The 26,552-nt window shown below is 34.9% G+C and overlaps 1 protein-coding gene across 1 annotated transcript in view; it reads left to right on the top strand.

Moving 5' to 3' along the window:
- The first annotated feature begins 14,191 nt into the window (after positions 1–14,191).
- LOC145934304 (uncharacterized) overlaps positions 14,192–26,552 on the top strand; it is an 85,215-nt gene continuing 72,854 nt past the window's right edge. Inside the window, exons 1-2 of the mRNA XM_083034667.1 lie at positions 14,192–14,262; positions 14,401–14,590. Coding sequence (XP_082890793.1) covers positions 14,192–14,262; positions 14,401–14,590 — 261 coding nt within the window. The remainder of the gene's footprint in view (positions 14,263–14,400; positions 14,591–26,552) is intronic.

The raw sequence follows: 26,552 nt of genomic DNA, 5'->3' as shown, positions 1-26,552 counted from the left end.
TAATAGTACATTGATTACAGAATCATTTGGTACCAAACAGACACCAGCGTACAAATTTTTTAACTTGATATACATAAAATAAGGTTGCGTCGCATAGGGTCAGCGGTAAAAAAGTATGGATTTCTAATATTTTAAGACGAGCCAAAATTTCATCGATTATACATTTTAATAGTACATTGATTACAGAACCATTTGGTACCAAACAGACACCAGCGTACAAATTTTTTAACTTGATATACATAAAATAAAGTTGCGTCGAATGGGGTCAGCGGTAAAAAAGTATCGATTTCTAATATTTTAAGACGAGCCAAAAATTCATCGATTATACATTTTAATAGTACATTGATTACAGAATCATTTGGTACCAAACAGACACCAGCGTACAAATTATTTAACTAAAGATATTCGAAATCTGAAAGCGCGTGCTGGTTCGTATCGTTTGTACCCGTTTGTACCGCTTTTCGTTTCGTTTGTACCCCCAGTACTGGGGTGAAAGTACCGGATTCTAAATGTAGGGGTAAGAGCTAACTTTTTTATTTTTAAAGATATTTGAATTGTGAAGCGGATGTTGCCTTCTAATCGTTTGTATATTTAATTGCGGAATCTTTTATATAAAATCTACGGTATAGATGTAAAAAAAATAAGTTGCAGGTTTGATATAAAATTAAACTAAAATTAAACTGAAATAAAATTCTCAATCTGAACTCAAACTAAAATTGAACTAAAAAATTAAACTGAAATAAAATTCTCAAACTAAAATTAAACTAAATTTAAACTTAAATTAAAATTCTCAAACTAAACTCAAACTAAAATTAAACTTTAATTAAACTCAAAATAAAATTGAACATAAAATGAATATTCTTTGATTGAAAATTTATGTCTCATTGATTAATCATTTTTTATTTCAGCGTAACTAAATAACAAAAACTAAAATGTAAATGCTTTGGTATAGTAAAATAAAAACGTGTGTGTGTGTGTGTGTGTGTGTGTGTGTGTAAATTGTGAAGTATAAATATATATAAATATATTAAAATGTAAATAATATGTTAAAACTTTACATATATTTTTTATTTTTTTTACCTTTTTTTATTTTTTTGAGGTTTTTTAATTTTTTTACTTTTAAACTTTAAAATTATTTTTGTTTTATAGACATTAAACGAACTTAAAATGAATAATTAAGATGTGGCACATATGTATAATAATAGTGTGTTTTATATTTTAATATATATTAATAAAGATAATTTCTTTTTTGTAATATCATTCTTTCTGATGCCAGTAGCGGCTTTTTATCTCTACAGAGATCATTATGAACTTCCCATTTTCCTGTCAGCCTGCGTATGTTTGCAATATAATGCCCTACACTTTCTGCATCTGATGTGCCTTGATACTCTATAACGGAAAGCAATTTATACATGCAATCATGAAATAGGAGATCTACGGGTACGTGGCTCAATGTGAATGTTCCTTCCCAATCTGATATATTTAAGTTTCTTGCTAGAATGTGAGGAATATCTTAACGAATTACTACTGGAAGGTCACGTAGACATTGTTAAAATTATTCGAGAAAATTGTTTAACATTTTATGTGACTGCTGCAGAAGAAATTCGTAAAAGATTACCAATAAATGACATATTTTTATCACAATTAATAGTTTTTCAACCATTTGTAAGCTTTTATAATAGAGAAACATCATTCAATAACGTTTCTTTCGTCATTAAAATTATTATCGGTTTTGATGAAGATGCTTTAAAAAAAGAATGGATTGCATTAGCATCAGATTTTACAATGGTAGAAAAACAAAGCCTCACTAAATTAAATTTTGATAATGCTTGGAAAGAAATTTTACAACGTCGAGACACCAATAATAATGCTAAATATCCTAATTTAAAAAATGTTATAAATACTATTAGATCGCTTCCAAATTCTAATGCCGATCCGAAGAGAATGTTTTCTCTTTTAAATAATGTAAAAACAAAAAAACGTAATAAATTTTCGTCGGCTTCTGTTAATGCTATTTGTGTATTTAAATCTGCATTAAAGACGAGGGGAGAAACAGCTATAAACATGCAAGTTAATGAAAAACATTTGTTTCTTATGTCGGCGGACAAATTATATGCTACTGCTGTAAAAAAAATAAAAATATTTTAAAGCTACATGCTGCAGACGCTGATGTTGCCGACATACCTGGTCCCTCGTCTTATTAATAATACATTTTATTTAAAAGATGTCATGCTTAAAAGCATGTAAGAAAATTGTGTATATAAATATATATATACACACACACATACACATAATATATTTATATTGAAGTATATTGGGATGCAATTCACTTTTTATTAATTAATTATATATAATTGACTTTTTATTTCTTTTTTATTTATTTTATTAATTTTTTTATTAATTTTTTTTATTTTAAATATTTATTTATTTTTATTATTTTATAATTTTAATAATGACATTTCCCAATATACATTTTAAATTTTTTGACTGAAGAAACCACCACTTTCTCGCGGTTTCCGTTGAGCAACAATATGTACGTCGTACATTTCTTCTTCTTCCTCGTCGTATCTTCATGCCTGAAGAATCGTGACATTATGGTCATGTGCAGTGGCGAACCACCGTCGTCCAACGTTGGCGGTCTTCCGCCTCTCGGAGATTCTTTTGCAATGGTTGGCCCGTGATCTCTACGTCGTACATTAGTACAAAATAAATAGGGAATAAAAAGAATAAAATCTTAAACAATATTTATAAATTAAAATATTATTTTATTACAATTATTTCTTTAAAGATAAAAAATCTTTTTTAATAGAAAGGCGTAAGTAGTGATATAAGGAGAGTTCTAACCCATGGAGCAATGAGGGGGTGAGGGGCGAGGGGAACCCAGGGCGCGGGGGATGACATCACGCGGGGAGGGGGAATGACGTCACGCGGGGAGGGGGAGGCGTCCGCGGGGAGGGGGAAGCGTCCGCGATTTTGGTGCCTGGTCCGCGAGGGGTCCGCGGGGAGGGGGAGGCGTCCGCGAGGTTAGGGTCCGCGAGGGGTCCGCGGGGAGGGGGAGGCGTCCGCGAAAGACCGCATGAAGCTTTTTGGATAAGGGGTCCGCGTGGAGAGAGGAACGCGAAGGAGAGCGCGAGGCGCACGCGAGAGAGATGACGCAAGCGAGGCGTATATGCAAGAGCGAGAGAGATAGTGCGAGATGGTTAGGTAGCGAGATGATGCGGCGATTGAGAGCGCGAGGTGTTGCAGCGAGGCGTATATGCAAGAGCGAGAGAGATAGTGCGAGATGGTTAGGTAGCGAGATGACGCGAAGGAGAGCGCGAGGCGCAGGCGAGAGAGATGACGCAAGAGCGAGAGAGATAGCGCGAGATGACGAGAGGTAGCGAGATGACGCAAAGGAGAGCGCGAGAGCTGATGCAGCGAAGGAGAGCGCGAGGTGCACGCGAGAGAGATATCACAAGAGCGAGAGAGAGATGTTGCGAGACGATGCGGCGATGGAGAGCGCGAGAGCTGATGCAGCGAAGGAGAACGCAAAGAAAGAGGTGGACGCGAGAGAGACTTTTTTTTAATAATATTTTTTTTTTAAATTAATATTTTTAGGATGAGGAAGGGGAGAAGATCTAATCTAAAATAAACTATATATTTTTAATATTTAAAATAATTTTTATTATATAACTATGTGTGTGTGTATATTTTACAAAATGTTTGTGTGTGTATGTGTGTGTGTGTGAATTTAAAATTTAAAATATAATAATAATAATATATAAAATATAAAATATAAAATATAATATAAAATATAATATAAAATATAAAATATAATATAAAATATAATATAATCATAAAATCTAAAATATAATATAATAATATAAAATATAATATTTACGACAGCAACACATGGTTAAGCAATGCCTGTCTGAACGAGAGTGCCTGGATATGATGAGGCGGTCAAATGTTTGATGCAGCGCGAAGCGGAGGCGACGGCTGGGCGGGGACTCCTGCATAACAGAAATTTGTTATTAATTAATTTAATAATTTATAATTAAAAAGAAATACTTACTAGTTCCAATTTTCCACCACAGGTTCTGGTGGATATGGCTCTAGGCCAAACAGTTCCCGAAGAGCATACATGTTCTCCCATAGCCAACTGTTATTGGCATCCATTTCCCGCGCCTCTGCAGTTTCGCACCACATTTCTGCAAACATTTATCGATGTTCCCACCTCAGCATTCTCACCCACTCTCGTTCAGTTAAATCTTGCTCCACCACGTGTTGCGGCCGTAAATTTTGCACAATGTTATAGATCATCTGAAAAATATGAATATTTAATATATATCTAAACATATTGCAACATTCTGTACAATAGTTTTAAATAAATTGTACAACTTACTATTTCGGGGAGCGTACGGCGCAGAAAACTTCCAGTCATTTTTTTTGTTTTTTTTCACTCTTTTTTAAGATACTAACGTGTCAAACGCTAAAAACTTTATGACGAACATCGCGGAGACAGACCCGCTCACGTTAAAAAGAGTAGGGGAGTAGTATGACATAATAGCTTGAACGCTTACTCGGCACATGAGATAAGAAAACAGATGGTCCGAGACAAAGATTCCATGATGAGAATAAGCATATGAATAATATTTAAAATTGAAACCACCTTCGAACGTCAATAGAACCACGTTCGAATCACAATCGAACCTCGAATCACGATCGAACCACGTTCAAACATCAATCAAACACCTTCGAACCACTTTCGAACCACATTCGTACCTCGATCAACCACGTTCGAACATCGATTGAACGTCAATCAACCACCTTCGAACCACTTTCGAACCACGTTCGAACATCGATCGAACGTCAATCAACCACTTTCGAACCACTTTCGTACCTCAATCAACCACTTTCGAAGCACGTTCGTACCTCGATCAACCACGTTCGAACATCGATTGAACGTCAATCAACCACGTTCGAACATCGATCGAACATCAATCAACCACTTTCATACCTCAATCAACCACTTTCGAACCACCTTCGAACCTCGATCAAACATCAATCAACTTCGATCGAACCACCTTCGAACCTCGATCAAACATCAATCAACCTCGATCGAACATCAATCGAACCACTCTTTTCATCATTATTTCTCGCGGTAATTTAATGTGGCATCCCGCACGCATTGGATTATACTTGTTTATATTTACAGTTAAATTGTTTATTCGCGATAATGCCCAACCACTATCGCGTTCTTGAAACTCTTCTAGCGATGCTAGTGTGGGGTCGATAACGCGGCGTTTGTACCAATCATGTAAATCGGAGGTGCGAAAGATTTCAAAGTTTTTCATATTGATACTTTTATTAGCACGCTTATCACCCGACACGAACTCGCCATTAAATATAGTGTTCACTTTCACATTAGTGTGTTTTTGCAACACTTTTTGCACGTGTCTGATCACAATGTCTTTGGCCTCCTCTAGAAATTGACGAGGTTCAATGTGATTATAGTTTATTACCGCACCAGTCAAGATGCGGCTCTCGAACGCCGTATCAATCTCTCGGCATATGAGTCCGATGTCTCGCGAACTGCTTCCGGCACTTGCATGTACAAAACGTCTGCGTACTGAATTCTTCAACCCTTCGAGACGCGCGATTTGGGAGACAAGCGATTGTCGAACTCCGATCGATAATCGTGGTCGTTTTATTCTACTTTGTTCTTCCAGTGATTCGATGTATTCGTCACATTGCTGCTCCCACACAATATATTCTTCCACCGAATTCACCCTTGCGGCTTGCTCCAACAAACTTGCTTCCAATTGTGCCATTTTTGAGATGCTCTTGCTGAACCTCTGACAATGATACTAACATGGTATGCCTCTTTACCATCCTTTTTATTTAATCGTAGAGATCATTGGCACTCGAGTATGTTGCACATTTAACCTTGACAATAATTCTAATATTTCATTAAGGATGATGTCATAGCAGCCGTGCATCGGCGCTTGAAAATTGCAATTTTACACATTTTGAACACCTGGGGGATGACAGCAGCCGGTGCATTGGTGCTTAAAATTTGAATATGTTGCATTTTGCACATTTTGACCTTGACAATAATTCTAACATTTCATTTGTGGATGATGTCATAGCAGCCGCGCATCGGCGCTTGAAATTTTGAATATGTTGCATTATTTTACATTTAATATTTCATTGAGGATGATGTCATAGCATTCGTACATTGACGCTTGAAATTTTGGATATGTTGCATTATTTTACATTTAATATTTCGTTGAGGATGATGTCATAGCAGTCGTACATTGACGCTTGAAATTTTGAATATGTTGCATTAATTTACATTTAATATTTCATTGAGGATGATGTCATAGCAGTCATACATTGACGCTTGAAATTTTGGATATGTTGCATTATTTTACATTTAATATTTCATTGAGGATGATGTCATAGCAGTCGTACATTGACGCTTGAAATTTTGGATATGTTGCATTATTTTACATTTAATATTTCATTGAGGATGATGTCATAGCAGCCGTGCATCGGCGCTTTGATTGGTTGAAAATAATTTTGCGTGAGCAATAATCCTCACCCCATTGCTTTGTATCAATAAAAACTTGTAATAATGATTTAGTATTGTATCAATCACTTATGTGAAAGGTTCTTTTAAAATGTACTCCGCCAGCATGAATTATTACGTTCCAGTACAAGAGAGCAATGTTTTGTACAAGAAGAAATGTGACAAGTAAGTTTCAATATTATCTGTTAAATGAATTTTTCAATAAACAACTTTTTTTTGTTGTTAAATAATTATTTTCAATAAAATTTTTGTAGCGCTTCATCTCATCGTGCGGCTCGTATACTCGGAAGAAGATACGTCTTAATCCCAACATCCTATAAATATTTGGAAATAGGAATCAGCGTCGGAATAATATCCTATGTGGAATTGGCTCTCGGTGATAATCGAGGCAATCAAATAATATTACCCATTGAAACATGGAAATCTCTAATGCGTAAACGAGCAGACATTGAGCAGCTAACTGAAACTCCGCTATGGATTAGTGATCTAACACTCAAAGTGGTTAACATGTATACTTCAAAAATTATAAAAATTACTTCATCTGATAATTCTTTGTACATGAAACCATCAACGTTACTACATTTATTCGATTTCGACAAATGTATTGATCATATGTATTCCTAGCTGTGTGAGAATACTCATAGTGTTAATGAAAAATTTAAACAATTTGTAAATATTTTACAATGTGATAATATTCGCGATGTGAGCAATGCCGCAAAGGCGATACGTGATAGTAATATGTTTAATAGCGAATCACTTATAGATTGTGAATTGATAACTTGTGCTATAAATGAAATTATTTATAATGCTTGCAACAAATAAATTATTTTACTGTTAAACTGTGTGTTTAATTATTTCTTTCCCGCCCCTGTTCTATATGTATATGAATAGTATGATGTGCACATGCATTATCAGCAAAACTCTTCATCAAAAAATGATGAGTTAGATGATACTCCAGTTAGAACAGAGAGATGAAGAGTGATGTAGAATTAAAATCAAGAGGGGAGCAACATTATAATATATGTGTCGTGTCATAGAGTAGCAGACTTATACGTGCATGCTCGTGCTGTGCGGTTGCATGAAACTGTAAGATATATAATTCTGCAAGTGTTGTAAAGATGATAACTCTGGAGGAATACATTGAATTACTGGAACAACTTGTGTTGTGCAATGCTGCTGACCTGAAAGAATGGGATTTTTTCGGACTGCCTCCACATAAAATTGATAAAACGATTTACTGGATGTGGGAGCCAGATTGTGATGGTTGTATCAACTTGTTAGAAAGACAATGCCCGCAAGAACTAATGAGAATTTTCGGAATGCAAATCAACCCCAAGAAATTATTAATTGGAAATTTGCAGTCACGGACAACTCGAATCGCGCGACTTGAAGAAATAAGAAGATTGCTTCGCAAACGTTTCTTAAGCATAGATACCAGTGTTCCTGCGCTTTCGACACACACTCCGGTTAATTCAATTGTGCAGGCGATACATGGGCCTACCGGAAACTATGGGATGATCCGAAAAAACGCTCTTTCCTATTCGAGGTGAACGTTAAAAGATTTTCCTATGCTGAGCATAGAGAATCCTCTGAGGAGGAATAATTGTTGTAAGTATTTCTTTTCATTTAAAAATTATTAAAATAATAAATTGATAATAAAATAAATATATTTAATAAAAATTTCTGTTATGCAGGAGTTCCGCCCTGCCGCCTCGCAGCCACCGTCACCTCGCAGCCACCACCACCTCGCAGCCACCACCTCACGCACCGCCTCGTACCACAAGTGGTGATACATGGGTCGATCGTCACGGAATATCATATCGATCCATGTGATTCGATCACCATCGCTCAACACCTCCCCACATCCCCCTATACATTTTATATTTTAAATTTTTTAATTTACACACACACACATACACACACAAACATTTTGTAAAATATACACACACACACATAGTTATATAATAAAAATTATTTTAAATATTAAAAATATATAGTTTATTTTAGATTAGATCTTCTCCCCTTCCTCATCCTAAAAATATTAATTTAAAAAAAATATATTATTAAATAAAAGTCTCTCTCGCGTCCGCCTCTCTCTTTGCGTTCTCCTTCGCTGCATCAGCTCTCGCGCTCTCCATCGCCGCATCGTCTCGCAACATCTCTCTCTCGCTCTTGTGATATCTCTCTCGCGTGCACCTCGCGCTCTCCTTCGCTGCATCAGCTCTCGCGCTCTCCTTCGCGTCATCTCGCTACCTCTCGTCATCTCGCGCTATCTCTCTCGCTCTTGCGTCATCTCTCTCGCGTGCGTCTCGCGCTCTCCTTCGCGTCATCTCGCTACCTAACCATCTCGCACTATTTCTCTCGCTCTTGCATATACGCCTCGCTGCAACACCTCGCGCTCTCAATCGCCGCATCATCTCGCTACCTAACCCTAACCATCTCGCACTATCTCTCTCGCTCTTGCATATACGCCTCGCTTGCGTCATCTCGCGTGCGCCTCGCGCTCTCCTTCGCGTTCCTCTCTCCGCGCGGACCCCTTACCCGAAAAGCTTCATGCGGTCTTTCGCGGACGCCTCCCCCTCCCCGCGGACCCCTCGCGGACCCGTCACCTAAAATCGCGGACGCTCCCCTCCCCGCGGACCCCTCGCGGACCCTAACTTCGCGGATGCCTCCCCCTCCCCGCGGCCCCCTCGCGGACCCTAACCTCGCCGACGCCTCCCCCTCCCCGCGGACCCCTCGCGGACCAGGCACCAAAATCGCGGACGCTTCCCCCTCCCCGCGGACGCCTCCCCTTCCCCGCGTGACGTCATTCCCCCTCCCCGCGTGACGTCATTTCCCCTCCCCGCGTGACGTCATCTCCCCTCCCCGCGTGACGTCATGCCCCCTCCCCGCGTGACGTCATTTCCCCTCCCCGCGTGACGTCATCCCCCGCGCCCTGGGTTCCCCTCGCCCCTCACCCCCCCTCATTGCCCCATTGGGTTAGAACTCTCCTTATATCACTACTGGCGTATATATTGGCCAAGAGTGGATTTTTATATATAAAATATACTTATAATTATTAATTATAATTATTATTAATTAATAATTATTAATTAATAATTATTAATTATAATTATTATTAATTAATAATTATTTTTAATTAAAGTTTTAAATATAAGTTACTTAATTTATGTTTAAAATATAATAATTTTATTAATATTATTTTATAATATTAAATATATTTTTTATATTTTATATTTTCTTTTTGCATATTGGGTCGCATCGCCTACTCGCTATCGCCAGTATTCCGGATTCGCTCGAAATTCGTAGCTCTATTCTATCAAAAGAAAATAAAGGACAAAAGATATATACCTGTCCTCTTCTATATGTTCGAAGGACAAGGGTTCTCATCTTTTCGGTGCGCTCTGCGCTGCCGACCTATCCCCTCCACTGCAAGATGGCTGTCGCGAAGTGGCTGTCGCGCGTGAAATCTTGCATCACTGCCTCTATCCCTCTTTCTCCGTTTTCCCTTCCCCTTTCACCTTCCTCCCTCTCATCGCCCCACTCTCACCCTCCCACGATGTCCTCTCTCCTCCTTCATCCTCGTCCTCTTCTCTCTTCTTCCCGCCTGCGCCTATAATCCTAATAGGATATCAGGACGATTCTACAAACTACTGTCTACACAATACGAGCACTGAACAAATCGTATCACGAGATATTGTTTTCAAGGAGGAATCGCTTGGAGAGTTAACGATGAAGAACGAAGAGACTTGCAACGAGTACACGTTCTCTAATTACGAAAAAGACAAACATAATACTCTCGAGCAAGCAGAAGACATCGAGCTGGTATCTCAAGAAGAACAATGAGGACAAGAGCATGCAAAACTAATCGAGGACAGAATCGAACAAGAAGAGCCTATTTAAAATTGACAACTTTAGATCGGTCTTCGATTTGGAGGCCTTCTAGGTATGAGGTCTAGATAGCCGAGTATAATACAACTTCTTCGTTCTAGGAAGCAATAAACAGCTTGGAGACTGAGAAATGGATCGAGGCTATGAGGAACGAGTTCAACGCTTATAAGAGCAACAAAATGATCAAACGCAACTTAGACGATCGTACCGAAAAAACATAATCGGAAGCCCATCGATACAAAGTACCCGTGTTCAAAATGTTGCGAGATACATCGCGACAAAACATATCGCTATAAAGCACAACTCTGCGTTCGAGAATTCTTGCAGGAACAGTGTTTTGATTATACAGAAACCTTTTCTCCAGTCATGAGATTCGATTTTCTGCGAGTTCTATTTATCTTGGTAGTTGAAAAAGATTTGAAGCTCGTGCAGTTCGAGAGCTGTGAGAAGAAATTTACATGGAAATCTCTCAGGATTTCAACATCAAGGAAGCAGAAAACAAGACATCGTATACAAATTAAATAAATCGTTGTATGGTTTAAAATAAATACTTCGGTGCTGGAACGAGAAGTTTCGCGGTTCTTAAAAACAGTAATTTTCGAGAAACTTAGGCCGATAAGTACTTATTTTGTGGTTATGATTATGTTGACGGAATCAATGTATATTAGTCGTGGATGACAGGCTAATCGCAGCCAAATTACGTCGATTTAATTGTCAAATCTCTGCGAAATGCAAAATTATGTGTCGAAATTATATGTTCTCGGTGACGGGCACATATTTGTCGGAGTTTAAATAGAAAGAAATCGCGAAAATAAAATATTTTTCTGTCATCAAGCAGCACATACGAAGCGAATAATTGATCAATTTCAAATGAGTAGGACAAAAGCTATAAGTTGCTTGCCAATCTATATTATTAATTTCAAACGATTCTGATGAAGAGAGTTAGGTAAAAGTATATATATCACGGTCGAGTCACTAATGTTTCTCGTTGTATCACGATCAGATATTGCGTATTCTGTAAGTAGATATTTAAATAATTACGACCACTGGAAAACCGTAAAAAGGATCTTTAAATATCTAATTGAATGGTCAATGTGTGTCCAAATAAAGTACAAAAACGACGGAAACATTTTCAAATCTATCGAGTTTTCAGAACTGCACGAGCTTCAATTTCACAAGCGATGTGGAGACTCGAAGGTCAATTATTGGGTTACGTGTTATGTGCAATTAATAATCTTGTATCTTGGTCGTCTCAATGACAGAAAACTTGTGACATTGAGCACGTAGACATATGAGATAATCCCAACATGCCATATATTTCCTTAGAATACAAGTTAGGTTAGGTTTGGCAGAACGGAGAGAGAGGCAAAACATCGGTGAATCTGTGTCCTTTTCTTGTACACGTATTGGTGACAGCAATGATCGGCAATCTAACTTCACCTGAAAGTATAAAGTATCGTGATGAAAAGAAAAAATTCTCCTATGTTTTACCTCTTTGTTCTGCCAAAGATATGCATGTTGGGTCTATCTTATATGTCTATGGTTGAGCACAACGGAAGCCGAATACGTAGTAGGTAGTAACGATTGCGAAAGAAGCGATATCACAGTATAAGTACACACAGTAGCGACACTGAGCGAGTAGTCGGCATCTTTGATGTAGTTGTCCTAAGTCCTAAGTCATATGACCCATTGCCACATTGAAAATTGTACATCGCTTAAATTTGAATGTAAAATGTAATGTTAGTTTATATATAAATAAATAAATAGAATGTTAATTTTTATATTAGAAATAACTATTTTTAATATCATACACCTTTTCGAATTATAAAAAACAGGTTACATACACAGGTTAATACAGGTACTTAGGCCGGGTCTACATTGATCGTAGAATCGTAGATCGTAAAAAAATTGACCAACCACAGTTGATTATTTTTGAAATAATCGACTGTGGTTGGTCAAATTTCTTACGATCTACAATTCTACGACCAATGTAGACCCGGCCTTACAGGTTATAATATCGTATATATGGGCGCAGCTATATCTTCAAATGTACAACCGACGCATGCGTACTGGAAATTTGATCTCATATAGAATAAAGAAGCGACGCTACTGTGTATATTTATACTATGGCGATACGGAACGACTGCGGAAACTATTAAAAGATCTTAGCTGCGTACTCAAGGGTGCGACGATTCTATTTGTCGATAATAAGAGCGCAGTTCGAATAGTTCATAAACGCATCAAACATATATGTAGACATAAAGTATCATTTCATAAGAGAAACTGGCAAAAACGATGAAATAGATGTGCAATATGTGTTGACGAATATGCAGCGAGCGGATATTTTTATCAAAGCTCTACCAAAGAATCAATTTAATTTTCTATGCAATAGTTTAAGCTTAGTTAAGACATCTACGTATTCGGCGGGAATTATGAATTTTAAGTTTTCTCCGACAGTCCTTCCAAATAGATTCTATAGATTGCGCAAGTGCAAGTAAGCACACTCATTCAATCTTATTGTTCTTTGTACATTAGTCCGACTAAAAGCATTCAAAAGAAAATAAAACTCTCTCAAACTCTCATTTTGTTTAGATCTTAAATAGGTACGCTCAATTACGTTAACATTGATCATAAATTTAGATACTCATATGTAGCAAAAGTATTATTATGTTATGATTTTCTTTCTGTATTAACTGAAATTTAAGATCACGAATTTAAGTTTACGGTTAGTACTTAATGTAACGTAACGTATTATGAAAAAGCTTGTGGTTGCCTTTAGTCTATGTGACTTTTAACACAATAGTTGAATTAATTTTTTTAAAGCAATGAGAAATGTAAACGTGAAAATTGACGGTTTATTCGGATGTGCTGCCTTTTGCAATATAATGTTATCAGAGAGCATTAGAATATCTGTTATCGACAAAAAGTAGTTCAAAGAGTCTAAATGAGGAACAGTCGGTTAGTGAATTACAGATTTTATTCGAAAATTGCATATAAAAGTTCATGATAATTTGGCAGCTGCATAGATTAAAAACAAAAGCCTATGATGCAGCTTTAGAAAATGTAAACCATGTTTTGTCAATCACAAAATGTGAAAACTATTTATGAAAGATATTGCAAAAATTCTATATATATTTTATTGAAAATAAAATTGAAATAATTATTAAGATCTCTTATATTAAGATCTCATCTTTCAGTAGTGCCTTTCTATATTTAATCCATTTTTTAAGAAGTCGTGTGTCGTATCTTGATCAAAATTGATAATTAATATATTTTGAAAGAAAGAAAAATAAAAGGGACTGGTTGGTTGAGGTTCTCAATATAAGTAGTAAATTTTTCGCACGTTGATCCATCTAGTAACATCCTGTCTAATCATTCTATGTATTACGTAGATATCTGTCATTATTGTCTTATATTTATAAGATTTTTTTTTAAACGATCCTAAACACTTCATGACCTGTCAATCAGCGCCGAACATATGACGTTCTGTAGATCGTGAACAAATCTCGGATAAATATTTTATATATATTGTGACGTGACGTTTTTACGCCCGTCACAGGGCCGGCACGGCCCGGCCGAGGAAGGGTCGAGAGAGAGCGACGAATACTTTTCGTCGACTCGCCTTTAGTTTTATTTAGGTACGTTCGATTCCTTTTCGTGTAATACCGAGTTGAAGTGAGTGGTCGGAGATGACCCAAATGTACCGAAGGGAGCAATCATCGTGGGATGGCGGATTTGCAGCGAAAGTGGACGACCTGGGTGGAAGCGGTGCGTTCGGGGACGCCGGATAACGCACGGTCACGTAAGGTCTTTATTGTAAGATAAATGAAATAAATAAGCAAGGGCCCGTTACTGTCGAATACGTTTTGCAGCCTCGGATAGCGGAAGGAACTAAGCGGAGGAGCACATAAAAGGGTTCCGATATCTCGAGACAGGGATGGCTACTCCAATGGGGCCGTCGGCATCGTCCCGAAGAAATCGGAACCGTCGGAGACTGATCACCTCTCGGCGGGTCCCTCAGCAAGTCGACAAACATCTGAGAAGGAAAAGCAGTTGTTCGGGAACAGCCATATTATCCGCGCCAACATTCCGAAACGTACCGAGAGCGGTTTCGAAATTACCGGGGCAACGAGGCCCGCAAGGATCGACTAGTGTCGAAATAGGATCAAGGATCGATTATCGGCGGCGCGCGCAGCGCCACAGGCTACCGGCTACCGGCGTACCGCGAGCCCAGAGTCGGGACACTGTTCGACGAGACGGCGGCGTGCGAACCACGTGAGACACCGACGGACCGCAGTAAATTGTACCGCTGACCCTATGCGACGCATCCTTAATTTATGTATAGCAAATGAAAAAGTATGTACGCTGTTGTCTGCTTGGTATCAAAAGATTCTGTAATCAATGTACTATTAAAATGTATAATCGATGAATTTTTGGCTCGTCTTTAAATATTTGAAATCGATACTTTTTTACCGTTGACCCCATTCGACGCAACTTTATTTTATGTATATCAAGTTAAAAAATTTGTACGCTGGTGTCTGCATGGTATCAAAAGATTCTGTAATCAATGTACTATTAAAATGTATAATCGATGAATTTTTGGCTCGTCTTAAAATATTAGAAATCGATACTTTTTTACCGCTGACCCTATGCGACGCAACCTTATTTTATGTATATCAAGTTAAATAATTTGTACGCTGGTGTCTGTTTGGTACCAAATGATTGTGTAATCAATGTACTATTAAAATGTATAATCGATGAATTTTTGGCTCGCCTTAAAATATTAGAAATCGATACTTTTTTACCGCTGACCCCATTCGACGCAACTTTATTTTATGTATATCAAGTTAAATAATTTGTACGCTGGTGTCTGCATGGTATCAAAAGATTCTGTAATCAATGTACTATTAAAATGTATAATCGATGAATTTTTGGCTCGTCTTAAAATATTGGAAATCGATACTTTTTACCGCTGATTCTATGCGACGCAACCTTATTTTATGTATATCAAGTTAAAAAATTTGTACGCTGGTTTCTGTTTGGTACCAAATGGTTCTGTAATCAATGTACTATTAAAATGTATAATGGATGAATTTTTGGCTCGTCTTAAAATATTAGAAATCGATACTTTTTTACCGCTGACCCCATTCGACGCAACTTTATTTTATGTATATCAAGTTAAAAAATTTGTACGCTGGTGTCTGTTTGGTACCAAATGATTCAGTAATCAATGTACTATTAAAATGTATAATCGATGAATTTTTGGCTCGTCTTTAAATATTAGAAATCGATACTTTTTTACCGCTGACCCTATGCGACGCAACCTTATTTTATGTATAGCAAGTTAAAAAATTTGTACGCTGGTGTCTGCATGGTATCAAAAGATTCTGTAATCAATGTACTATTAAAATGTATAATCGATGAATTTTTGGCTCGTCTTTAAATATTTGTAATCGATACTTTTTTACCGCTGACCCCATTCGACGCAACTTTATTTTATGTATATCAAATTAAATAATTTGTACGCTGGTGTCTGTTTGGTACCAAATGATTGTGTAATCAATGTACTATTAAAATATATAATCGATGAATTTTTGGCTCGTCTTTAAATATTTGAAATCGATACTTTTTTACCGCTGACCCTATGCGACGCAACCTTATTTTATGTATATCAAGTTAAATAATTTGTACGCTGGTGTCTGTTTGGTACCAAATGATTGTGTAATCAATGTACTATTAAAATGTATAATCGATGAATTTTTGGCTCGCCTTAAAATATTAGAAATCGATACTTTTTTACCGCTGACCCCATTCGACGCAACTTTATTTTATGTATATCAAGTTAAATAATTTGTACGCTGGTGTCTGCATGGTATCAAAAGATTCTGTAATCAATGTACTATTAAAATGTATAATCGATGAATTTTTGGCTCGTCTTAAAATATTGGAAATCGATACTTTTTACCGCTGATTCTATGCGACGCAACCTTATTTTATGTATATCAAGTTAAAAAATTTGTACGCTGGTTTCTGTTTGGTACCAAATGGTTCTGTAATCAATGTACTATTAAAATATATAATGGATGAATTTTTGGCTCGTCTTAAAATATTAGAAATCGATACTTTTTTACCGCTGACCCCATTCGACGCAACTTTATTTTATGTATATCAAGTTAAAAAATTTGTACGCTGGTGTCTGTTTGGTACCAAATGATTCAGTAATCAATGTACTATTAAAATGTATAATCGATGAATTTTTGGCTCGTCTTTAAATATTAGAAATCGATACTTTTTTACCGCTGCCCCCATTCGACGCAACTTTATTTTATGTATATCAAGTTAAAAAATTTGTACGCTGGTGTCTGCATGGTATCAAAAGATTCTGTAATCAATGTACTATTAAAATGTATAATCGATGAATTTTTGGCTCGTCTTAAAATATTGGAAATCGATACTTTTTACCGCTGATCCTTTGCGACGCAACCTTATTTTATGTATATCAAGTTAAAAAATTTGTACGCTGGTGTCTGTTTGGTACCAAATGATTCTGTAATCAATGTACTATTAAAATGTATAATCGATGAATTTTTGGCTCGTCTTTAAATATTTGAAATCCATACTTTTTTACCGCTGACCCTATGCGACGCAACCTTATTTTATGTATATCAAGTTAAAAAATTTGTACGCTGGTGTCTGTTTGGTACCAAATGATTCTGTAATCAATGTACTATTAAAATGTATAATCGATGAATTTTTGGCTCGTCTTAAAATATTAGAAATCGATACTTTTTTACCGCTGACCCCATTCGACGCATCCTTAATTTATGTATAGCAAATGAAAAAGTTTGTACGCTGTTGTCTGCTTGGTACCAAAAGATTCTGTAATCAATGTACTATTAAAATGTATAATGGATGAATTTTTGGCTCGTCTTTAAATATTAGAAATCGATACTTTTTTACCGCTGACCCCATTCGACGCAACTTTATTTTATGTATATCAAGTTAAAAAATTTGTACGCTGGTGTCTGCATGGTACCAAATGGTTCTGTAATCAATGTACTATTAAAATGTATAATCGATGAATTTTTGGCTCGTCTTAAAATATTAGAAATCTATACTTTTTTACCGCTGACCCCATTCGACGCAACTTTATTTTATGTATATCAAGTTAAAAAATTTGTACGCTGGTGTCTGCATGGTATCAAAAGATTCTGTAATCAATGTACTATTAAAATGTATAATCGATGAATTTTTGGCTCGTCTTAAAATATTAGAAATCGATACTTTTTTACCGCTGACCCTATGCGACGCATCCTTAATTTATGTATAGCAAATGAAAAAGTTTGTATGCTGTTGTCTGCTTGGTACCAAAAGATTCTGTAATCAATGTACTATTAAAATGTATAATCGATGAATTTTTGGCTCGTCTTAAAATATTAGAAATCGATACTTTTTTACCGCTGACCCTATGCGACGCAACCTTATTTTATGTATATCAAGTTAAAAAATTTGTACGCTGGTGTCTGTTTGGTACCAAATGATTCTGTAATCAATGTATTATTAAAATGTATAATCGATGAATTTTTGGCTCGTCTTAAAATATTAGAAATCGATACTTTTTTACCGCTGACCCCATTCGACGCAACTTTATTTTATGTATATCAAGTTAAATAATTTGTACGCTGGTGTCTGTTTGGTACCAAATGATTGTGTAATCAATGTACTATTAAAATGTATAATCGATGAATTTTTGGCTCGCCTTAAAATATTAGAAATCGATACTTTTTTACCGCTGACCCCATTCGACGCAACTTTATTTTATGTATATCAAGTTAAATAATTTGTACGCTGGTGTCTGCATGGTATCAAAAGATTCTGTAATCAATGTACTATTAAAATGTATAATCGATGAATTTTTGGCTCGTCTTAAAATATTGGAAATCGATACTTTTTACCGCTGATTCTATGCGACGCAACCTTATTTTATGTATATCAAGTTAAAAAATTTGTACGCTGGTTTCTGTTTGGTACCAAATGGTTCTGTAATCAATGTACTATTAAAATGTATAATGGATGAATTTTTGGCTCGTCTTAAAATATTAGAAATCGATACTTTTTTACCGCTGACCCCATTCGACGCAACTTTATTTTATGTATATCAAGTTAAAAAATTTGTACGCTGGTGTCTGTTTGGTACCAAATGATTCAGTAATCAATGTACTATTAAAATGTATAATCGATGAATTTTTGGCTCGTCTTTAAATATTAGAAATCGATACTTTTTTACCGCTGACCCTATGCGACGCAACCTTATTTTATGTATAGCAAGTTAAAAAATTTGTACGCTGGTGTCTGCATGGTATCAAAAGATTCTGTAATCAATGTACTATTAAAATGTATAATCGATGAATTTTTGGCTCGTCTTTAAATATTTGTAATCGATACTTTTTTACCGCTGACCCCATTCGACGCAACTTTATTTTATGTATATCAAGTTAAAAAATTTGTACGCTGGTGTCTGCATGGTATCAAAAGATTCTGTAATCAATGTACTATTAAAATGTATAATCGATGAATTTTTGGCTCGTCTTAAAATATTGGAAATCGATACTTTTTACCGCTGATCCTTTGCGACACAACCTTATTTTATGTATATCAAATTAAATAATTTGTACGCTGGTGTCTGTTTGGTACCAAATGATTGTGTAATCAATGTACTATTAAAATGTATAATCGATGAATTTTTGGCTCGTCTTTAAATATTTGAAATCGATACTTTTTTACCGCTGACCCTATGCGACGCAACCTTATTTTATGTATATCAAGTTAAATAATTTGTACGCTGGTGTCTGTTTGGTACCAAATGATTGTGTAATCAATGTACTATTAAAATGTATAATCGATGAATTTTTGGCTCGCCTTAAAATATTAGAAATCGATACTTTTTTACCGCTGACCCCATTCGACGCAACTTTATTTTATGTATATCAAGTTAAATAATTTGTACGCTGGTGTCTGCATGGTATCAAAAGATTCTGTAATCAATGTACTATTAAAATGTATAATCGATGAATTTTTGGCTCGTCTTAAAATATTGGAAATCGATACTTTTTACCGCTGATTCTATGCGACGCAACCTTATTTTATGTATATCAAGTTAAAAAATTTGTACGCTGGTTTCTGTTTGGTACCAAATGGTTCTGTAATCAATGTACTATTAAAATATATAATGGATGAATTTTTGGCTCGTCTTAAAATATTAGAAATCGATACTTTTTTACCGCTGACCCCATTCGACGCAACTTTATTTTATGTATATCAAGTTAAAAAATTTGTACGCTGGTGTCTGTTTGGTACCAAATGATTCAGTAATCAATGTACTATTAAAATGTATAATCGATGAATTTTTGGCTCGTCTTTAAATATTAGAAATCGATACTTTTTTACCGCTGCCCCCATTCGACGCAACTTTATTTTATGTATATCAAGTTAAAAAATTTGTACGCTGGTGTCTGCATGGTATCAAAAGATTCTGTAATCAATGTACTATTAAAATGTATAATCGATGAATTTTTGGCTCGTCTTAAAATATTGGAAATCGATACTTTTTACCGCTGATCCTTTGCGACGCAACCTTATTTTATGTATATCAAGTTAAAAAATTTGTACGCTGGTGTCTGTTTGGTACCAAATGATTCTGTAATCAATGTACTATTAAAATGTATAATCGATGAATTTTTGGCTCGTCTTTAAATATTTGAAATCCATACTTTTTTACCGCTGACCCTATGCGACGCAACCTTATTTTATGTATATCAAGTTAAAAAATTTGTACGCTGGTGTCTGTTTGGTACCAAATGATTCTGTAATCAATGTACTATTAAAATGTATAATCGATGAATTTTTGGCTCGTCTTAAAATATTAGAAATCGATACTTTTTTATCGCTGACCCCATTCGACGCATCCTTAATTTATGTATAGCAAATGAAAAAGTTTGTACGCTGTTGTCTGCTTGGTACCAAAAGATTCTGTAATCAATGTACTATTAAAATGTATAATGGATGAATTTTTGGCTCGTCTTTAAATATTAGAAATCGATACTTTTTTACCGCTGACCCCATTCGACGCAACTTTATTTTATGTATATCAAGTTAAAAAATTTGTACGCTGGTGTCTGCATGGTACCAAATGGTTCTGTAATCAATGTACTATTAAAATGTATAATCGATGAATTTTTGGCTCGTCTTAAAATATTAGAAATCTATACTTTTTTACCGCTGACCCCATTCGACGCAACTTTATTTTATGTATATCAAGTTAAAAAATTTGTACGCTGGTGTCTGCATGGTATCAAAAGATTCTGTAATCAATGTACTATTAAAATGTATAATCGATGAATTTTTGGCTCGTCTTAAAATATTAGAAATCGATACTTTTTTACCGCTGACCCTATGCGACGCATCCTTAATTTATGTATAGCAAATGAAAAAGTTTGTATGCTGTTGTCTGCTTGGTACCAAAAGATTCTGTAATCAATGTACTATTAAAATGTATAATCGATGAATTTTTGGCTCGTCTTAAAATATTAGAAATCGATACTTTTTTACCGCTGACCCTATGCGACGCAACCTTATTTTATGTATATCAAGTTAAAAAATTTGTACGCTGGTGTCTGTTTGGTACCAAATGATTCTGTAATCAATGTATTATTAAAATGTATAATCGATGAATTTTTGGCTCGTCTTAAAATATTAGAAATCGATACTTTTTTACCGCTGACCCTATGCGACGCAACCTTATTTTATGTATATCAAGTTAAAAAATTTGTACGCTGGTGTCTGTTTGGTACCAAATGATTCTGTAATCAATGTATTATTAAAATGTATAATCGATGAATTTTTTACCGCTGACCCTATGCGACGCATCCTTAATTTATGTATAGCAAATGAAAAAGTATGTACGCTGTTGTCTGCTTGGTATCAAAAGATTCTGTAATCAATGTACTATTAAAATGTATAATCGATGAATTTTTGGCTCGTCTTTAAATATTTGAAATCGATACTTTTTTACCGTTGACCCTATTCGACGCAACTTTATTTTATGTATATCAAGTTAAAAAATTTGTACGCTGGTGTCTGTTTGGTACCAAATGATTGTGTAATCAATGTACTATTAAAATGTATAATCGATGAATTTTTGGCTCGCCTTAAAATATTAGAAATCGATACTTTTTTACCGCTGACCCCATTCGACGCAACTTTATTTTATGTATATCAAGTTAAATAATTTGTACGCTGGTGTCTGCATGGTATCAAAAGATTCTGTAATCAATGTACTATTAAAATGTATAATCAATGAATTTTTGGCTCGTCTTTAAATATTAGAAATCGATACTTTTTTACCGCTGACCCTATGCGACGCAACCTTATTTTATGTATATCAAGTTAAAAAATTTGTACGCTGGTGTCTGTTTGGTACCAAATAATTCTGTAATCAATGTACTATTAAAATGTATAATCGATGAATTTTTGGCTCGTCTTAAAATATTAGAAACTTTTTTACCGCTGACCCTATGCGACGCAACCTTATTTTATGTATATCAAGTTAAATAATTTGTACGCTGGTGTCTGTTTGGTACCAAATGATTGTGTAATCAATGTACTATTAAAATGTATAATCGATGAATTTTTGGCTCGTCTTAAAATATTAGAAATCGATACTTTTTTACCGCTGACCCCATTCGACGCAACCTTATTTTATGTATATCAAGTTAAAAAATTTGTACGCTGGTGTCTGTTTGGTACCAAATGGTTCTGTAATCAATGTACTATTAAAATGTATAATCGATGAATTTTTGGCTCGTCTTAAAATATTAGAAATCGATACTTTTTTACCGCTGACCCCATTCGACGCAACTTTATTTTATGTATATGAAGTTAAAAAATTTGTACGCTGGTGTCTGCATAGTATCAAAAGATTCTGTAATCAATGTACTATTAAAATGTATAATCGATGAATTTTTGGCTCGTCTTAAAATATTAGAAATCGATATTTTTTTACCGCTGACCCTATGCGACGCAACCTTATTTTATGTATATCAAGTTAAAAAATTTGTACGCTGGTGTCTGTTTGGTACCAAATGATTGTGTAATCAATGTACTATTAAAATGTATAATCGATGAATTTTTGGCTCGCCTTAAAATATTAGAAATCGATACTTTTTTACCGCTGACCCCATTCGACGCAACTTTATTTTATGTATATCAAGTTAAATAATTTGTACGCTGGTGTCTGCATGGTATCAAAAGATTCTGTAATCAATGTACTATTAAAATGTATAATCGATGAATTTTTGGCTCGTCTTAAAATATTGGAAATCGATACTTTTTACCGCTGATTCTATGCGACGCAACCTTATTTTATGTATATCAAGTTAAAAAATTTGTACGCTGGTTTCTGTTTGGTACCAAATGGTTCTGTAATCAATGTACTATTAAAATATATAATGGATGAATTTTTGGCTCGTCTTAAAATATTAGAAATCGATACTTTTTTACAGCTGACCCCATTCGACGCAACTTTATTTTATGTATATCAAGTTAAAAAATTTGTACGCTGGTGTCTGTTTGGTACCAAATGATTCAGTAATCAATGTACTATTAAAATGTATAATCGATGAATTTTTGGCTCGTCTTTAAATATTAGAAATCGATACTTTTTTACCGCTGCCCCCATTCGACGCAACTTTATTTTATGTATATCAAGTTAAAAAATTTGTACGCTGGTGTCTGCATGGTATCAAAAGATTCTGTAATCAATGTACTATTAAAATGTATAATCGATGAATTTTTGGCTCGTCTTAAAATATTGGAAATCGATACTTTTTACCGCTGATCCTTTGCGACGCAACCTTATTTTATGTATATCAAGTTAAAAAATTTGTACGCTGGTGTCTGTTTGGTACCAAATGATTCTGTAATCAATGTACTATTAAAATGTATAATCGATGAATTTTTGGCTCGTCTTTAAATATTTGAAATCCATACTTTTTTACCGCTGACCCTATGCGACGCAACCTTATTTTATGTATATCAAGTTAAAAAATTTGTACGCTGGTGTCTGTTTGGTACCAAATGATTCTGTAATCAATGTACTATTAAAATGTATAATCGATGAATTTTTGGCTCGTCTTAAAATATTAGAAATCGATACTTTTTTACCGCTGACCCCATTCGACGCATCCTTAATTTATGTATAGCAAATGAAAAAGTTTGTACGCTGTTGTCTGCTTGGTACCAAAAGATTCTGTAATCAATGTACTATTAAAATGTATAATGGATGAATTTTTGGCTCGTCTTTAAATATTAGAAATCGATACTTTTTTACCGCTGACCCCATTCGACGCAACTTTATTTTATGTATATCAAGTTAAAAAATTTGTACGCTGGTGTCTGCATGGTACCAAATGGTTCTGTAATCAATGTACTATTAAAATGTATAATCGATGAATTTTTGGCTCGTCTTAAAATATTAGAAATCTATACTTTTTTACCGCTGACCCCATTCGACGCAACTTTATTTTATGTATATCAAGTTAAAAAATTTGTACGCTGGTGTCTGCATGGTATCAAAAGATTCTGTAATCAATGTACTATTAAAATGTATAATCGATGAATTTTTGGCTCGTCTTAAAATATTAGAAATCGATACTTTTTTACCGCTGACCCTATGCGACGCATCCTTAATTTATGTATAGCAAATGAAAAAGTTTGTATGCTGTTGTCTGCTTGGTACCAAAAGATTCTGTAATCAATGTACTATTAAAATGTATAATCGATGAATTTTTGGCTCGTCTTAAAATATTAGAAATCGATACTTTTTTACCGCTGACCCTATGCGACGCAACCTTATTTTATGTATATCAAGTTAAAAAATTTGTACGCTGGTGTCTGTTTGGTACCAAATGATTCTGTAATCAATGTATTATTAAAATGTATAATCGATGAATTTTTGGCTCGTCTTAAAATATTAGAAATCGATACTTTTTTACCGCTGACCCTATGCGACGCAACCTTATTTTATGTATATCAAGTTAAAAAATTTGTACGCTGGTGTCTGTTTGGTACCAAATGATTCTGTAATCAATGTATTATTAAAATGTATAATCGATGAATTTTTTACCGCTGACCCTATGCGACGCATCCTTAATTTATGTATAGCAAATGAAAAAGTATGTACGCTGTTGTCTGCTTGGTATCAAAAGATTCTGTAATCAATGTACTATTAAAATGTATAATCGATGAATTTTTGGCTCGTCTTTAAATATTTGAAATCGATACTTTTTTACCGTTGACCCTATTCGACGCAACTTTATTTTATGTATATCAAGTTAAAAAATTTGTACGCTGGTGTCTGTTTGGTACCAAATGATTGTGTAATCAATGTACTATTAAAATGTATAATCGATGAATTTTTGGCTCGCCTTAAAATATTAGAAATCGATACTTTTTTACCGCTGACCCCATTCGACGCAACTTTATTTTATGTATATCAAGTTAAATAATTTGTACGCTGGTGTCTGCATGGTATCAAAAGATTCTGTAATCAATGTACTATTAAAATGTATAATCAATGAATTTTTGGCTCGTCTTTAAATATTAGAAATCGATACTTTTTTACCGCTGACCCTATGCGACGCAACCTTATTTTATGTATATCAAGTTAAAAAATTTGTACGCTGGTGTCTGTTTGGTACCAAATAATTCTGTAATCAATGTACTATTAAAATGTATAATCGATGAATTTTTGGCTCGTCTTAAAATATTAGAAACTTTTTTACCGCTGACCCTATGCGACGCAACCTTATTTTATGTATATCAAGTTAAATAATTTGTACGCTGGTGTCTGTTTGGTACCAAATGATTGTGTAATCAATGTACTATTAAAATGTATAATCGATGAATTTTTGGCTCGTCTTAAAATATTAGAAATCGATACTTTTTTACCGCTGACCCCATTCGACGCAACCTTATTTTATGTATATCAAGTTAAAAAATTTGTACGCTGGTGTCTGTTTGGTACCAAATGGTTCTGTAATCAATGTACTATTAAAATGTATAATCGATGAATTTTTGGCTCGTCTTAAAATATTAGAAATCGATACTTTTTTACCGCTGACCCCATTCGACGCAACTTTATTTTATGTATATGAAGTTAAAAAATTTGTACGCTGGTGTCTGCATAGTATCAAAAGATTCTGTAATCAATATACTATTAAAATGTATAATCGATGAATTTTTGGCTCGTCTTAAAATATTAGAAATCGATACTTTTTTACCGCTGACCCTATGCGACGCAACCTTATTTTATGTATATCAAGTTAAAAAATTTGTACGCTGGTGTCTGTTTGGTACCAAATGGTTCTGTAATCAATGTACTATTAAAATGTATAATCGATGAATTTTTGGCTCGTCTTAAAATATTAGAAATCCATACTTTTTTACCGCTGACCCTATGCGACGCAACTTTATTTTATGTATATGAAGTTAAAAAATTTGTACGCTGGTGTCTGCATAGTATCAAAAGATTCTGTAATCAATGTACTATTAAAATGTATAATCGATGAATTTTTGGCTCGTCTTAAAATATTAGAAATCGATATTTTTTTACCGCTGACCCTATGCGACGCAATCTTATTTTATGTATATCAAGTTAAAAAATTTGTACGCTGGTGTCTGTTTGGTACCAAATGGTTCTGTAATCAATGTACTATTAAAATGTATAATCGATGAATTTTTGGCTCGTCTTAAAATATTAGAAATCCATACTTTTTTACCGCTGACCCTATGCGACGCAACCTTATTTTATGTATATCAAATTAAAAAATTGGTACGCTGGTGTCTGTTTGGTACCAAATGGTTCTGTAATGAATGTACTATTAAAATGTATAATCGATGAATTTTTGGCTCGTCTTAAAATATTAGAATTCCATACTTTTTTACCGCTGACCCTATGCGACACATCCTTAATTTATGTATAGCAAATGAAAAAGTATGTACGCTGTTGTCTGCTTGGTATCAAAAGATT

The sequence above is a fragment of the Prenolepis imparis genome, unplaced genomic scaffold, assembly GCF_030444845.1.
Source record: "Prenolepis imparis isolate NDT839.2.m4 unplaced genomic scaffold, iyPreImpa1.0 SCAF_3, whole genome shotgun sequence".
In the NCBI taxonomy this organism is placed as follows: domain Eukaryota; kingdom Metazoa; phylum Arthropoda; class Insecta; order Hymenoptera; family Formicidae; genus Prenolepis; species Prenolepis imparis.
The sequence above is the reverse complement of the archived record's forward strand: the minus strand, read 5'-3'. Positions and strand labels throughout refer to the sequence as shown.